Source organism: Oryx dammah, unplaced genomic scaffold, assembly GCF_014754425.2.
Source record: "Oryx dammah isolate SB20612 unplaced genomic scaffold, SCBI_Odam_1.1 HiC_scaffold_13, whole genome shotgun sequence".
Taxonomy (NCBI): Eukaryota; Metazoa; Chordata; class Mammalia; order Artiodactyla; family Bovidae; genus Oryx; species Oryx dammah.
The window spans coordinates 3,850,263-3,868,114 of record NW_024070197.1 but is presented as its reverse complement, the minus strand read 5'-3'; the positions used below and the strand labels follow the sequence as shown (position 1 = coordinate 3,868,114).

At 50.0% G+C, this 17,852-nt stretch overlaps 1 protein-coding gene across 1 annotated transcript; it reads left to right on the top strand.

The window, feature by feature from the left end:
• Nucleotides 1-1,306: 1,306 nt before the first annotated feature.
• On the top strand, nucleotides 1,307-17,852 carry CACNG7 (calcium voltage-gated channel auxiliary subunit gamma 7). The gene is made up of 5 exons (XM_040251969.1): nucleotides 1,307-1,960; nucleotides 2,867-2,953; nucleotides 3,508-3,648; nucleotides 15,514-15,659; nucleotides 16,214-17,852. The coding sequence occupies exons 1-5, from the start codon at nucleotides 1,765-1,767 to the stop codon at nucleotides 16,469-16,471; spliced, it is 828 nt and encodes a 275-aa protein (XP_040107903.1). The 5' UTR covers nucleotides 1,307-1,764; the 3' UTR covers nucleotides 16,472-17,852.

The following is a 17,852-nucleotide window of genomic DNA, read 5'->3' as shown; positions in this document are numbered from 1 at the left end:
GGGGGGAGCTGAGGTCAGCTACCTGGGATGGAGGCAGCCCGGGAGACGGGGGTTCTGACGCTGGTTTCTGAGATGAGCGGACTGGAAGGAAAGCAGGCAGCTGGCAGTCAAGCCCTGGAGCCATGGGCCGGGGGATGGGAGCAAGCGGGGGTCCGGAGCTCTGCCAGTCTCAGACTCCTGAATCCCTCAGGAGGTGGGGAGCGGGGCAGGTGGGGTGGAGGCCCTAGAGGCTGGGGTTGGCGGGGAGGGGGGCGGGGAGGTGCCCAGACAGGAATGAAGGTCGTCTCAAGCTCCAGGGTTCTTATTGAGGTGGTGTCAAGTTTCCAGAATTTCAATTTAAAGGCTCCAGGAATTCTGGTCAAGGAGAGTGGGGGCTCAAGTCTTGACTGCATTGTTGGTGGTGGGGGGGAGTGCTGGTTAGGGGTCTTAACTGTCACTGTTAAAAAGGTGATGAAGATCGTGGTATTCAGTTAGGTTGAAGGCTCCGGTGGAGATAAGATGGATATCCCAGTTTGAGTCCCCCAAATCATGAGACTGTGTGGTTTAGGGAGTTCTCGGGAAAGGGTGAGTGTGGTGGCTAAGGGATTAGGAGTACCCTGGAAGGAAATCTCCCGATTTAAGATTGGAATTTTGGAGGCCACAGCCTTGAACTTGGGAGCTCTCTTGTTTTGAAGGTCCAGGGTTAGGGGGATCTGGGTTCCAGGTTGGAGGTTGAAGAGGGTCTATGATTAGAGGTCTTAGCTGGGGGAGCTGGAGTCCAGACTCTCTGGGAGGGGATTTTGGGATCGTGTAACAGGAATGGGGATTGCAGACTTCCTGATGTGGGTTTTAGAGTTCAGAGCCCTGATTCCTATTGAACGATGGTCACTTGCTCTGAATAGGATACTGAGAGGTGGGGGTGGGGGTGGGCGGTGGGATTCCCAGATCATGGTTTGGACATTCTGAAGTCTCTAGCCAAAACCCTGTTCCAGGTCTCTAGGCCTCAATATCCTGGGAGCCAGCGGCCTGTGATGGAGTTCTAGCACCCCAGGTTCAGAGGCTTACAATGATTTGTGATGGGGGTGGTTAATGTTCTGGAAACTTGAATCTGGGTCGTGGTCCACGATTTCAGAGTAGGATGCCAAATTGAGGTCAAGGCACCATACCAGGGTTAGAAAGTCAGGGTCTTGGCATTAGAATTGGACATTAAGTGTCAAGAGAAGAGTCCAGGGACTTCTCTGGTGGTCCAGTGGCTAAGACTCTGTGCTTCCAGTGCAGGGGGCCCGGGTTCAATCCCTGGTCAGAGAACTAGATCTCACGTGCCACAACTAAGTAGTTTGCAAGCTGCAACTAAGACTAGGTCAGTCAAATATATATATATATATATATATTTAAAGAGTCCAACTAGATATGGGAGGCTTGAGGTCAAGGCCAAGGTACAGGGTTAGGGTCCTTGGTTAACGACCCACTTGGGGCATTTCTGGTTCCCATTAAAAGCCCAAAAGAAAGGGGTCAGGGTGTCAGGTCTGGGCATGGAGTCGGGATTGGTGGCCTAGGTTAGGATTTCTAGACAAGTTACTGGTCAAATCCAGGGTGGAGTCACGGGTCAGGACCTAGGGGGGGGGCATATAGGAGAGAGTTCCGTTCGGGGGGTTGCTGGTTCTGGCCCAGGGCCAGTGTCCCCCGTGGCTGCATGCTGTCTGGGGGACCCCAGCGGCCCCAGAGGGGCTCTCCACTGGAGCTCCCGGTCCCTCAGGCCCCGCAGGGCGCCCCCCGCCGCTGAGGATGAGTCACTGCAGCAGCCGCGCCCTGACCCTGCTGAGCAGCGTGTTTGGTGCGTGCGGCCTGCTGCTCGTGGGCATCGCCGTCAGCACAGACTACTGGCTGTACATGGAGGAGGGAACCGTGCTGCCGCAGAACCAGACCACCGAGGTCAAGATGGCGCTGCACGCTGGCCTGTGGCGCGTCTGCTTCTTTGCAGGTACAGGCCTCACCTGCCCACCAGTCAATTGTCCCTGCCTTTGCGTGGCACCCGAGAGTCCTCATCCATAGTTCCCTCCCATGGGTGCCCGAAACCCAGAAATCAACCCTGTTTCTCTCCTGGACAGTCACATGTCTACCTGGAGATTCCATTTCTAAGGTTTGCCAGGTGGCCACATTGCGGAAAGAATCCGCCCGCCAGTGCAGGAAGACGCAAGAGACGTGGGTTTGATCCCTGGGTCGGGAAGGTCCCCTGGAGAAGGAAATGATGACCCACTCCAGGATTCTTGCCTGGAGAATCCCATGGACAGAGGAGCCTGGAGGGCTACAGTCCACAGGGTTGCAAAGAATCAGACACGACTAAGCAGTGGAGTGCTCACACACACACACACATTCAATTTCTAGTGCTTTAGTCCCTGGATCTAAGAACCCCAATGATCACACAATCTCCAGGTCCCTAATCCCCAGTAACCCCCTGGAGCCCCCAGACCCAGAGAAACAGTAATCCTAACTCAGAACTTGTCTCCTGGACAGTTCCAGTGTTGAATGGGAAGGATAAACAATATCTATGCCTCCCAGCTACTACGGACATCGCTCCTTCTAGGAATCCTTTCCCACCTCAACCCCCAGACCTTTCCCTCTTTAGGGATCCAGGAGACCTGGCCCATAACCCCTTCTTACTTGAGACTCTGGCTTCCAGCTTGTCTTCCTCCATCCAACGGTCTCTAGGGCAACTTGCAATAGGAGCTGATAGACTCCTGCCATACCCTTCTGTAGCCCCCTAAGAGGAGCACGAACATAGTACCGAGTAACACAGAGTAGACAGACACTAATCCCCAGGACATCCTGGGCTCTCTTGACTGTGCGTCCTGCCCCTGACCACCCTGCCTTCTTATCTTCCCCCCAGGCCGGGAAAAGGGTCGCTGCGTGGCCTCAGAATATTTCCTTGAACCAGAGATCAACTTGGTGACGGAAAACACAGAGAATATTCTGAGTGAGGGGAAGCATGGGGCTGGGAGGGCTAGGCAACCAAGGGGCAGGGTGACAGGGCGGGTCCTGGGGAAAAGGGCAGGCCAGTTGGCGCTAGTGGTAAAGAACCCGCCTGCCAATGCAGGAGACTTAAAGAGATGTGGGTTCATTCCCTGGGTCAGGAAGATCCCCTGGAGGAGGAAATGGCAACCTGCTCCAGTATTCTTGCCTGGGAAATCCTTTGGACGGAGGAGCCTGGCGGGCTACAGCCCATGGGGTCACATAGAGTCGCGCACACAAGAGAAGGGATGGAGTGGAAGGGAAGGAGTGCAGGGTTGAAAGCAGGCAGAGTAGGTGCGTGAGGAGGTGGGGCCAGGTCGAAGGGGCGGAGCCCGAGAGTGGGTGGAGTCAGGAGATAAGGGGTGGGGTCAAACCAAGGCGGTGTGGCCTGGGTGAGGGGGCGGGGCCAGCAGTGGAAGTTTCTGCAAAGGGCATGGGGGTGCAGAGATGAGGAGGATTCAGAGGCAACCCCCAGAGAGTCCCCCCTCACCTCCATCTTTCTTCCTACCCTTCCCCCAGAGACAGTGCGCACAGCCACCCCCTTCCCCATGGTCAGCCTCTTCCTGGTGTTCACCGCCTTCGTCATCAGCAACATTGGCCACATCCGCCCGCAGAGGACCATTCTGGCCTTCGTTTCCGGCATCTTCTTCATCCTCTCGGGTAAGCCCAAGGAAAGGACTGACAGGCTGCAGGACCATTTCAGGTGCCAGGAACCTGGGGCTCCTCCTCCAATAAGACCACTACTTCCTTGCTGGGTAATCCTGAAGGAATTGCAGAACCTCTCCAAGCCCCACTTTGCTGCTCTGTGGAACGGAGCGTTTCTCAGCGAGCGCTTCTTGGGTGCTAGCTGGGTGCCAGGCTCTGTTCTGATACAACCACCTTGTGAGGCAAATGCTATTAATAACGCCATTTTACAGTTATGGAAACAAACACTCAGTGGATTGAAGTTAGGGCCATACAACCAGTGAGAGGCAGAGATGGGACTCAACCACACACATTTCGCCTCCAGAGGCTGTATTTTTAACCACTCCTGATATTTTAGCAATTAACAGTTTGCAAGGCTCTTTATGTTCTGTGCAACGTATTACTGGAACATTTTTCAAACAGAAAAGTCGAAAGAACCCTGTACCCGCCACGTAGAGTTGATCATTACCATGTCATGGGATTTGCTTTATCCTGTATCTGTCCATCTATCTTTCTACACATCCATCCATCTATTTTATTATCATTTAAAAATGAATTTCAGAGCAAGCTGCAGGCCTCAGTACACTTGACTCTAGAGTCTTTACCATGCCTGTCATTAGCTAGAGTTCAATGTTTCTTTATAGTTATCTTTTCTTTTGAGATGTAAGTCTCTTTAGCATGAGCAATCTCATAAATTTCTCATAACATCTCTATCCGGGAATTATTATTAGAACGAATTTGATAAAATAGGGATACCGGGTCTCGAAATTGTGCAGGGAGTTGCCTGAGATACCAGTGTAAGCTGGTTCCCCAGGGACTCAAGTGTCCTGAGCTCCAGAGGAGAGCTCTTTCTGAATTGTTCCCCTCCTCCAAATTTTAGTTCAGTCTAGTCCAATTCAGTCCAACTCAGCTCAGGTCAGGTCACCTCTGCTCTGACACACTTAACTCCATCAATCTGGCCCAACTGACCCCAATCTATTCTGACTCAGTCCTTCAGTTCAATTCGAATTACTTCAACATGATTTAATTAAACTCCATTGGGGCCCTTTTAATTCAGTTGATATTTTATGAACAGAGCCCGCTGTACATCTCGCTCCCGTTACATCCCCTGGGGCCTGCACTCGGCCACCTCTTTGGAGTCGGCTCTGCAGATGACTGGAGATGGGTCTTCAAAACTCCCCTCCCCCAGTCTCCTCCCTGCTCCTCACCCACCTTTCTCTGGGCTAAACCTCCCCCATGCCTCCGACCTAACCTGACAAGACCTCTTCCCCAGGAAAGCAGGGTGCAACCTCCGTGCAAACTTGAATCACAGCATGCGGAGCCAGACACCAAGCTAAAATAAGACATGTATCATATCACCATTTCAGAGTGTCAGATGGAAAGATTGTAGCCTAGAGAGACAGAAAGTGGGGCAAGGGTAGGGAGCATGGGGACTTTGATTCAACCCACCTGAAATGTTCGAAGGAAAATCCTATTGTTTGTGATTTACAGAAGTGAAAACCAAAGAGGCGATAAAGCTGATAAATGAGTGCTGAGAACACTCAAGGGTGTTCTCATCCCAAAAGCCATGCTTATACCAATGCATCAGGACCTGACTTCCCAAGGTCAAGTTAAGTATCAGTTGGTGCCGTCAGGGCTGGAAATCAGGCCTCTGATGTAACAATAGAGTAATTTAGGGGGATTGAACCCCACTTCCTGAACTTAATTTCATAAACTATGGTCTATGCACCCTATGCAAGGTAGCCAAGGTTGCAGCCTGTAGTGGCTGAAGGTTCATGCTGCTATGAACCTAGAAAGACCTGGGTTAAAATCCTGCCACTTACTGTGTGAGCTTCAGCCTTCCTTTCTGGAGCTGTTGACTGGGCAACCTTGGTCAGGGATGGGAAAACTTTTTGCTCAGGGCCAGACAGTAAATAGTCTAGGCTTTGTTGGAGTGCCAAAGCAACCAGAGGGGAAGCAGTGGGCCTAGCTGTGTTCCAATAATCCTATTTAAGGAGCCTGAAATTTGAATTCAGTCTAGTTTTCATGGACCATGAGATTTTATTCTTCTTTTGTCTTTTTTTTTTTTCCTGACCATTAAAAAAAAAAGTAAAAACCACACTTAGTTTGCAAACTGTACAAAAACAGGCAGTGGGACCAATAGTAGTTTTCTGACTCCTGGTCTAGATCATGGATGTGAAGGCCCAACCCAGGGCCTGGTTTATAGCAGTAAGTGCTCAGCACGTGGTAGTTTTAAATAAATAAATGCCTGCTCCCATATGTACATGAATAGTAGTAGTAGCGACAGCAACCATAACAGAAAAGAGTTAATTGAGTGCCACGGTTTGGGGAAGTTCTTAGTGCTTTGTGCAAATTAAGTTATTTCTTTTTCTTCACCTCCTAAGGCAGATGCTATTTTTATTCCCATTTTCCATTTGAGGAAATGGAAAGCACTCAGAAGTTGAGCTGCTTCACAGTAGAAGCAGGATTCCAGACCGGTCTTTCACTCTGGCCTTCTACTGCCCCACCACAATTTTAAAAGTCATAAAGACAAAGGGGATTAAAAGAGAGGAGAGGCTGGGGACTTCCCTGGTGGTGCAGTGGCTAAGATTCTACAGTCCCAGTGCTGGGGGCCCGGGGTTCCATCCCTGGTCAGGGAACTAAATCCCACGTGCCAGCAATGAAGATCAAAGATCCCACATGTACATCTAAGACCCAGCTAGCCAAAAGAAAGAAAGAAAGGACAGGGTGGAAATAGTACCAGTTTCTTAGATCTTGAGTGGAATGTAGTAGTGAAACCACCTCATGTTCCCAGCGAGGAAACTGAGACTTAGAAAGAGATAAGGGTTGACCAAGGTCTGGGAAATGGTGAGGCTGACATTCAGTTTTGGAGAAAGTGGCGGGAGGGCTGGGGAAGGAAAGGGAGAGGGTGTTGATGATCCCTCAGGGACCTGTGTTGGGACTGGACTAAAAGGAAAGAGATTGGAAAGGGAGGAGGCTTATGCATTGGCCCAGGCAGGAGTGGATAAGGTTCTAGCTGGGGAGGGAGATGGGAGGATAAAGGTGACTGGATGGCTTTGAGAAAGAAGGATGTTGACAGAAGAATCAATAGAACCAGATGACTGACTGGGTATGATTGGTGAGAGTAGGGGGAGGAGGCTGGAGTGACATTGGTTTTCTTTTTCCAGGTCAGATGAGGCAAGCTTCCCGTGCCTGGCTCATATTAACCCCTGCTCCTCAAACACATTCCATGTGTCTGCTCCTTCATGCATTCACTCATCAAACAGTTGCAGAACCATCTTCTGTGCCATGCCTTTACTGAGCACTGGTGACATGCTGAATCTTAAATGGCAGTCTGCATGCAGTCAGCCACAAAACAGCTCCCAGCTGCATGTCCATCAATGCTGGTCACACAACACTTAAATCTCTTCAGTGTCTCCATGCATTTCCGTTGCACTTAGAATACATCCCAACTCCTCACGCTGATTTACAATGTCTTACATGATTTGACTACTGCTCAGACTTCTGGTCTCATTTTTTGTAACTCACTAACACTCTCTCCATTGCTGCACCACCTTTGAAAATGCTAATCTCAACCTAACTTTTACAATCATTAACCCTCCATGCTTGGAAGTCTCTTTCTCCTAATTCCCAACTTTCCCTCTTCAGATTTTCTTTCTCTGACAATGGTACCCAATGTTGCTTTGCCCCCACTATACTACCCATCACCTTCCCTATTTGATATTTGCTTCATGGCACTTATTGCTAGTGTCATCTTATTCATTTGCTGCCTCCTTCTTCCAGAATGGAAGCTCCAAAAGGCAGGAAGGGACTTTGCTGGTGATCCAGCAGCTAAGACGTTACACTCCTGGTGCAGGGGACCTGCCTTTGATCCTTGTCCAGGGAACTAGATCTCACATGCTGCAACTGAGAGTTCACAAGCTATAACTAAGGAAAGAGCCCAAGTGCCGCAACTAAGACCCAGCGCAGCCAAATGAATAGATAAATAAAAGGCAGAGACATGCTCATGCTTGTATCTTCAGAGCCTAGATGAGTTGCTGGTACAAAGTCCACAATGAAATATTTGTAGAAGAGATCCCTGACAAAGAAAGTTCAAGGCATTCTGAGAAAAGGGAAGATGTTTTAAGCAGACAGAGTAGGGTGCTGGAGAGGGTAGGAGTGACCAGAATTTCAAGAGCAGGTGACGTCTAAATTGATGCAGAAAGGGCGAGGGGGAGTTTTTCAAGAGAGAAAAGTGCCTGGTACAGACATGAAATTCACAGCGTGTGTTAAGACTCTAGAAAGCGGTAAGACTGAGGTAGCCGCCCATGTAGCTCTCCATGGTCCTGAAATTCTTTGTTCTAAATCCAGGTTGTTCTATTCAGCTTGGAATGTAGGTGATTCTTGCCTTCTGTGCTCTAAGAATTCTGAAGCAGATGTAGTGGAGTGGGGAGGGAGAAGACTGGATTACAGAGAAAGGACGAGGGACGGGAGAGAGAAAAAAAGGGGAGGAGAAAAAAGGGCAAAGAAGGTTATTTTTAGAGAACCAGAGTCACCCTAAAATGCCCAGGAAGGAGAAAGAATGGCAAGAACAGCTTCTGACATTGTGTTTAGATAACTTTCAATCACTAAAAACAAAAACAAGAGCAAAAGCAACAACAAAAAGCTCCTTCTCTTCAGAAACATTTGTTCCCTTCTCATCAGCCCTGCTCCTAACTCTCTGTAGGGAGAATGTTTGTCTTTCAGAACTGAAATGTGAAACAAGGGACTTGAGGTGAGGCAGGAGTGGTTGGCAGGTTTTCAGATCAAAAAGAGCTTGGATAATCAGACTGAGGAATGAATACTTTCTCCCATGGATACCAGGGCACCGAGAAAGGATTTTGAAAAGAGATGGACAGAGTCTGATATGGGTTTTATTTAATTATTTAGGCCAGGGATGGAACCCAGGCAACTTTCAGTGGTAGGGCAGAATCCTAACCACTGGACTGCTAGGGACCTCCCTGGTATGGGTGTCTAGAAAGAGCCAGTATCTGTAACAACACAAAAACATACAGGACTTCCCTGGTGGTCCAGAGGTTAAGACTCCACTTCCCAGTGCAAGGTGTGTGGGATCGATCCCTAGTTGGAGAACTAAGATCTCACATGCCTCGAAGTGTGGCAAAAATAAGAAAAGAAAGAAACAACATTATCTAAAATAGGGAGACAGGCTTGAAGGCAACAGGACAGGCACAGGGAATAAGCCTGAGCTGGATTAGAGGACTTGGGGACAAAAAAGGGATTTTAGATTTATGAGAGATTCAGGAAGGAAAATAGACATGACTTGATAACTGACCATCCTTCTTGGATGAGGGGAGTGGGATTAAAAGGACTCCCCTGGGCTTCGCCGGTGGCGCTAGTGGTAAAGAACCCACCTGCCAATGCAAGATGGAAGAGGCGCATGTTCAATCCCTGGGTCAGGAAGATCCCCTGGAGAAGGAAATGGCAACCCAGTCCAGTATTCTTGCCTGGAGAATCCCAAGGACAGAGGAACCTGGTGGGCTGCAGTCCATGGGGTCTCACCGAGTTAGACACAACTGTAGCAGCTGAGCACACAAGCCCTCTGTTTGTTTTAACTTTACCATTTGAAAGTAAGTTGCAGGCATCACTAAGCATTTTAATATGCATCTCTTAAGAGTAATGGCATTTTTCTACATAACTACAAGACCGTTATTAAACCTAGAAATTTTACAATGAGTCCATAATATAATCCTTTCCATTTTCAAACTGTCCTAGTCATTCTAAGAATGCCTTTTATAGCTTTTCCCCCAGAACCAGGATTCAATCTAAGTTTATGCACTGCATTTAGTTAATTTCTCTTTTAGTCTAGACTAGTTCTTGTACTATATTTTTTACAACACTGACTTTTAAAATATATTTCATTATGAAAATATAGAAAGGATAGTATAGTGTGCCATGTACCCTTCACTCAGTTTCAACAATTATCAACATATGGTGAGTCTTTTTTTAGTCAAACTTGCCATATCTCCCTGCTGCACTTCACTACAGAATTTTAAAGTCAGTCTCCAGCATTAAATCATCTTATCCACTAATATTTCAGCACATCTCTGAGAAATCAGTACTTTGTTATTTAACATAACCACAGTGCCATTATCTGCCCAAATAATGAAGAATAGCCGCTTAATATAAATTAATTTCTAGCCAGAGTTCAACTTCCCCACTTGTCTCATAAATGCCTTTTTAAAAATTTTTACAATTAGTGTGTTGGAAACCAGGATCCAAATTTTACTTGTGCATTTAGTTGATAGATCTCTGACGCCTCTTTTAATCTCTAATAGTCCCTTTCCTTCTGTTTTTTCCTTGTCATTCATTTGAAGACATCTAGTCATTTGCCTCATGTAATCTCCACACTTTTGATCTTTCTGTTGTGTCTTTGTGTTGTGATTATAATATGTCCATCCACTCTGTGTTTTCCTGTAAAATTGTAGATCAGATGCAGGTTTGACTTTGGGAGTGGGGGTGCAAAAATACCTTATAGGTAGGCAGTGTTATTAAGTCCTATTGCATTGCATCAGGAGACATAATACTATCTGTTTGCCTCTCTTTTTGAGATGTTAAGATCAATCACTGGCTTAAGTATTATAACTTGGCTCCTAACATTGTCCTTGTGAAATCTACAAGACAGGATGTCCTGTCTACACCCCACCGCCTGCATCTGTTTGATTGTTTCCTTGTGGCATCATTTGACTTCTTCCCCTTCCTTTGTATTTTCTGTAACCGGCACTTATGTCCAAGGTAGAGACTTGATTAGATTCTAGTTAAATAGGTTTGGTAAGATTTAGAAGCAGTGCAGTATTCTTTATAGCCCATCACTTAGATAGCAAATAATATCAAGTTGTTCCCACCAGGAGTGCGAAAATGTTTGACCCCTTGGTAAAGGGGGTGATCATTAGCGCTCTCCATTGGGAAGGCACATTTTTCTCTTTACGATGAGTAAACCATTTGCAGGGTAACACTTTTGAATCTTCCGGGGGTGGAATTCTTGTTGTTTTGGCAAATTTTTAAACATACGGAAAAGTTGCAAGAACAGCACAAAGAATTCTCACATTTTTCACCTGGACCAGTTTTTAACACTTTGCCACCTTTGTCTTTTTCTCTATCTTATGTGTATATCAGTCAGTTTAGTTCAGTCACTCAATCATGTCCGACTCTTTGCGACCCCATGGACTGCAGCACGCCAGGCTTCCCTGTCCATCACCAACTCCCGGAGTTTACTCAAACTCACGTCCATGGAGTCTGTGATGCCATCCAGCCATCTCATCATCTGTCCTCTCCTTCTCCTCCTGTCCTCAGTCTTTCCCAGCATCAGGGTCTTTTCCAGTGAGTCAGTTCTTTGCATCAGGTGGCCAGAGTATTAGAGTATATGTGTGTATATGGGTATATATCTATATATTATTAACACATTATATTACCATAGATAACCACTTGAACATACATTGCAAACACCTCACCCTTTTACATTTTTTAAAATTTTTACAATGTTGTGTTGGTTTCTGCCATACAGAACCACGACAATCAGCCATAGTTATACACATATCCCCTCCCTTCTGAGCTTCCCTCCTCTCCCCTCATCCCACCCTCTAGGTCATCCCAGAGCACCAGACTGGGCCCGCTGTGCCACACAGCATCTTCTCACCAACTATCCATTTTACACACACTAGAAACACTTCACTCTTAAATAAATCAGCATCAGATATCTCCTAAGGACAAATATATTTCCTTTCCTAAGCATAGCTGCTGCTGCTGCTAAGTGACTTCAGTCGTGTCCGACTCTGTGTGACCCCATAGACCGCAGCCCACCAGGCTCCCCTGTCCCTGGGAGTCTCCAGGCAAGAACACTGGCGTGGGTTGCCATTTCCTTCTCCAGTGCATGAAAGTGAAAAGGGAAAGTAAAGTCTTCCAGTCGTGTCTGACTCTTCGCGACCCCATGGACTGTAGCCCACCAGGCTCCTCCATCCATGGGATTTTCCAGGCAAGAGTACTGGAGTGGGGTGCCATCACCTTCTCCACCTAAGCATAACACCATCATCCAATTCAGGAAGTTGAACATTAATACAGTTTTACAGCTAATTTCAAATTTCATCAATTGTCTGCACGCTGCCCTTTTTGATATTTTAAACATTTTTGGCCGCTCTCAGTCTTGGTTGCCGCTGGCAGGCTTTCTCTAGCTGTGGCAAGCCGGGGCTCCTCGCTAGGTGCAGTGCACAGGCCTCTCATCGCCGGGGCTTCGGCGCATGCGCTCTAGGCTCTCGGGCTTCCGTAGTTGTGACGCACGGGCTAAGTTGCCCCACAGCACTCACAGTGCCTTTTTTCCCCCCACTGGCTCCATCCCGGGGCCTGTGGGATCCCAGTTCCCTGACCAGGGATTGAACCCAAGCTCCCTGCAGTGGAAGCGCAGAGTCTTAACCACTGGACCATCAGGGAAGTCCCCACACTGCCTTTTATAGTCCGTTTTTCCCCTGATTCGGGATCCAGGCTAGGATTCCCCTCTACATTTCCTTGATGTGTCTCTTTCGTCTCCTTTCATCTTTTATATAGTTCCTATGCCTTAAAAAAAATCTTTCATGTTGACGTTTATTTTTGAAGAATGCAGCCGGTGTTTGTAAAACGCCCCACATTTTCTGCTGGAGTGGATCCAGGTTACGCATTTCCAGCAGGGACACTGCATAAATGAAATAGTGGCGCGATCCCATCAGGAGGTCGGGGTGTCCGTTTGTCCCACTGTTGGTGATGTTAGCTTCAGGTACTTGGTTCAAACGGTGTCTTTCAGGCTCCTTTATTATATTTCCAAAGTATCTTTGTAATGAATAGATATTCCACGAGAAGATTCTGTCATTCAGTGTTTTAACGACCACTGATGATGCTTGCCTGCATCCTAATATCATTGTGTGTGTGCGTGCTAAGTCGCGTCAGTCGTGTCTGACTCGGTGACCCTATGGGCTGCAGCTGTTGCTGGGCACAGGCTTTCACTAGTTGCAATGAGTGGGTGCTCTGCTCCAGCTGTGGTGCTCAGGCTTGTCACAGTGACGGTTTCTCTTGTGCAGAGCACGCACTCTGGGGCCTGGACTCAGTAGTCACGGCGCAGAGGCTTAGTTGCCCCATGGCATGTGGAATCTTCCCAGGTCAGGGACCAAACCTGCGTCACCCGCATGGGCAGGCGGATTCTTCACCACTAAGCCACCAGGGAAGTCCTGATCTACTTTCTCTGTCTATGGATTTGCCTATTTTGGACATTTCCTATAAATGGAAGCATACAATATGTGGTCTTCTGCATCTAGCTTCTTTCACTTAGCATATTTTCTAGGTTCCACCATGTGGCAGTATAAATCAGCACTTCATTCCTTTTTTTGGCTGAATACTATTCCTTTATATGGCTATACCACATTTTGTTTATCCATGCAGTTGATAGACGTTTGGGTTGTTTCCACGTTTTGGCTATTATGAATAATGCTGCCGCAAACATTCCTGCACAAGTTTTTGTGTGAGCATATGTTTCCAGTTCTCTCGGCTAAATACCTCGGAGTGGCACTGCTGGGTCATATGGTAATTCTATCTTTAACGCTTTGAGGAACTGCCAAATGAAATTCCGATACTTTTTACGTGCCACAAAATACTCTTCTTTTGATTTTTTTTTCCAACCACTTAATCATGTAAAAGTCATTCTTAGCTAGTAGACCATACAGAAACAGGAGGTGGGCTGGATTTAGCCCTGGGTAGGGGGGTCGTTTTTTGCTAACCCCTTTCATAGGCAATGGAAGGAATTTAGATTTATTCTGGGTGTGATGGGCAGACAGATGTTTGTTTGTGTAATAGGATTCTACGGGAAGATGCTAATGAGGATTACGGAGATTAATTTAGGGCTGGGGATTTTACTGCCTCCTTAAGCCACCTTTAACGGATTCCTATGTGGCACAGCAGTAAAGAATCCACCTGCCAACACAGGAGACACGAGTTCAATCCCTGGGTCAATCCCTGGAAATGGCAACCCATTCCAGCATTCTTGCCTGGAAAATCCCATGGACAGAGGGGCCTGGTGGGCTACAGGGTTGCCAAGAGCCAGATACAACTGAGCACACACCCATTGCAAGCCACCCTTGTATGGCTACTGTTTAAAAGAAAGTTCACCTTGGGGCTTCCCTGGTGGTCACATGGTTGACTCCAAGTTCCGATGTACAGGGCATGGGTTCAATCCCTGGTCAGGGAACTAAGATCCCCCATGCCGCTCATATAAAATATATATGTTTATTTTATATACATATATATGTTAGAAAAAGAAAGTTCAGCTTGAGGAAGTAATACTTGCCTTTTAAAAATTCTCAAGTGAGACTTCTCTCCATTTTCTCCCTGTACCTCTGTATCCTCAACTCTAAACAGAGATAAAAATGGTAACTACTTGAAAGTGTATTGTGAAGTTTGAATGAGTTAATGCATATAAGACACTCAGAATGGTGCCTGGCACAGAGCAAGACCTACACAAGCAGCTGCTATTATTGTTGTTGATGTTATTATCTATACAGCCTCAGTTCTGCTTCATCCTCCCCTGCCTTGGGCCTATCACAGCTCCAGCATTTCTTCCCTCCAGTCCCTTCCCACAAACCATCAGCCCCCAAAGGATCTTCTAACACTGCAGTCTGGCCTTGCCCTCCCTCTGTCCCCAACATTCCATGGCTCCCTAGTGCCCTTGCCATCAATGCCAAGCCCCTCAGACTGGCATTTGAGGCTCATCATGGCAATGCCCCTGCCCAACCTTCTCTGGAATTGTTTCTGGTGGCTGTGGGCCATGTTTTTGAGCTGCATGGATGGGTCAGTTCAGCGTTCCCCCTCCAATTCTGGTTGGAACAATGCTAGTCCCTCTGCCCTGCCTGGGGTAGTATCAAGGTATTCCTGCATTCTTCCCTGGGCTTCATCCTTGGGGATTTAGGACAAAATCCAGCTTCCAGGAAACTTTCCTTGACTCCTCCACCCCTGCCCCCAGGCAGCTTTGGTGCCTTTTCTGGACCCATGGAACTTTATGCTACTATTTCATCTGCAAATTTTTCTTAAATTAATTTTTCTGGTGCACCACACAGTATGTGAGATCTTTGTTCCCTGACCAGGGATCAAACCAGCACCCCCCTGCAATGGAAGTTCGAGTCTTAACCACTGGACCGCTAGGGAAGTCCCTGTACTACCATTTCCCTTACAGTACTGTCACCATGGATGTGACTGCTGACCAGTGTCCATATTTGCCTTCCCCAACTGCACTGTGAGCCCCTGGATGGCAGATTAGGGATGCGGGGGTGGGGGGAGGGAGGAGGAGGCTGTTGATTTATCTCTAGATTCCCTGCACCCAGCCCAGGACCAGCCCACAAGGGACTTCAATTGATGGGAGCTTCCCAGGTAGCTCAGACTGTAAAGAATCCACCTGCAGTGCAGGAGACCCCGGCTCAAGAAATTCCTCTGGAGAAGGGATAGACTACCCACTCCAGTAGTCTTGGGCTTCCCTGGTGGTTCAGACAGTAAAGAATCCACCTGCAATGTGGGAGACCTGCGTTTCATCCCTGAGTTGGGATGATCCTCTGGAGGGGGGCATGGCAACCCACTCCAGTATTCTTGTCTGGAGAATCCCCATGGACAGAGCAGCCTGGCAGGCTACAGTCCATGGGGTCACAGAGTTGGACACAACTGAGTGACTAAGCACAACACAGTCCAGGATAGAATGGGATGGGGGTTGGGAGGAGAAGATGGCAATGGGATGCAGGGGGCCTGGGGCTGGGGAAAGGGGTCCACTGCCAGTGGACCAAGGGTATCCCTCTACTCCCCCAGGCCTCTCCTTGGTGGTGGGCTTGGTTCTTTACATTTCCAGCATCAACGACGAGGTCATGAACAGGCCCAGCAGCTCGGAGCAGTATTTCCACTATCGCTACGGGTGGTCTTTTGCCTTCGCAGCATCCTCCTTCCTACTCAAAGAGGTGATGTCTGTGGGGCCCAGACTTCAGAGTTTTGAATGGGGACCGGTGGCAGGGGCGTGCGTGATTCCTGGGTCCAGGAGGAAGAGGAGGCTGTGGGTTAGACTGGATTAAAAGGAGATGGTGGCTGAGGTCCTAGCCCCCAGGTCCTGGAGGAGGAGGGCCTGGGAGCTCCAGCTCTTGGGGTCCCAGGGGAGAAGGGGGCCTGGACTCCCAGATCTCTGGAAGGATGAAGCGGGGGACTCTGACTCCTGGGGTGGGGGACGGTGGGGAGGCAGGAGGAGGCCGGGCCCCTAGTCCCCGGCTTCCGGGAAAGGAGGAAGCTGGAGGCCTGGACTCCCGGGTCCTGGGAGGGCGGGGCCTGGCCTTGGGGGCGGGGCCAGCCGCGGGGACTCTGGTCTTGCACTCCCGGGTCCTGGGAGGGCGGGGCCTGGCCTTGGGGGCGGGGCCAGCCGCTGGGACTCCGGTCTTGCACTCCAGGTTCCTGGGAGGGCGGGGCCTGGCCTTGGGGGCGGTGCCCGGGGCCAGCCGCGGGGACTCTGGTCTTGCCTCGGCAGGGAGCCGGCGTGATGTCCGTGTACCTATTCACCAAGCGCTACGCGGAGGAGGAGATGTACCGCCCGCATCCCGCCTTCTACCGCCCGCGTCTCAGCGACTGCTCCGACTACTCGGGCCAGTTTCTGCAGCCCGAGGCGTGGCGCCGCGGCCGCAGCCCCTCCGACATCTCCAGCGACGTGTCCATACAGATGACACAGAACTACCCTCCCGCCATCAAGTACCCCGACCACCTCCACATCTCCACCTCGCCCTGCTGAGGCCCCGCCCCGGAGCGCCCTGCCCCTCCTCCACCTCCTCCTCCTTCTCCTCCTTCTCTTCCTCCTCCTCACGGGTCTCGTCGCCACCGCGCGGCCAGCGCAAGTCCCGGGGACACCTCGTCCCACGGGGAGGAAACTGCGCGCGCGTTAGCCCCGCCCCGCCGCCATAGCCCCGCCCTCTTTTCACTTCCAGACTCCTCCTTCTGGAAGACACGCCCCTTTCCCTAGGCCCCGCCCCCAGTCAAAAGACTCCCAGGTTCCCGGGTTCTTCGCGTGCAGCGGCCAAGCGCGCTCACCTCCAAGCAAACCGCCCCAGTTACCTTTCGCCTCGGCCGGGGGCTCTGGGCTGGAGAGTAGGTTCCGGCAGCCGCCAGGAATGCCAAACATCCTCTTCTCCTCTCTGCCTCGGCTAGCCTCTTACTCGGCCCAGTCTCACCTCCAGACCTTCGAGGTCCTTGCGTGCAGTGAGTGCAGCGGGGGAGGCCCTTCTTGCTCCACCCCACACCCCCACCCCATCTCTAGGGTGGGGTGGGGGGGCTGGAGGCCCCGGGTATGGTTAACCTGGCCTCCCCCGCCCCACTCCCCACACACGGAAGACCCCGTTCTGTCTCACCTGCTAGACACGTCTAGGCCTTCTGAAGGCTACCTGCCTTTTCAAGGGCGCTCTTTAACGGATTTTCTAGCTCCCTCTCTCAACTGACCTTGGCTTCTTTTTCCTTCCTCTTCCTCCCCTGTCTCCCGGCCTCCTCACCATCCGCTCATCCAAAGGCCCCTAGGAGTATCCAGCCCGCCCCCCCCCAACACCACGCGACAAGAATGGAGACCCTAGGGTGGAGGAAAGTCCTCCACGCCAATTCCACGCCTGTGCTCGCCTCTCCCCCCTCGAGGCCCCGTCGTGGGAGGGAGAGGCAGTAGCGGGGGTCGACACCCCCCAAACCTCGAAGTCTTCCATTTTCTGGCACCTCCCCCTTCATTGAAGTCCCCCTCCGCATCTCAGATCCCCCAACTCTGGCCTTTTTCAAGGCTCCGTCCGCCTCCTAGGACAGACTGGGATGGGGGGGGTTCACCGGAAACTCACCCACTCCCTTATTAGGGGAGGAGGGCCGAGGTAGCACACGAGTGTTATACACGGAACCAGAAAGGCCCCCTGGGTGGGGGGAGGGGGGCAAGGGAGGGATGGGGGGTTTTTAGTTTGCATCTTAGGGGGGAGGGGGGAGGGGGACCGCAGCCGTTAACCTGTCTTTACCCCCCCACCTCTCCCCGCCCCGGGGGGCCGGGGGCCTTCGGAGATGGGGGCGGGGTGGGGGGCCTGGCTCTGTTATTTACCGTGTATCATATGTAAATACCGACAGAAACGTCAATAAACTTTATTTCAAACACG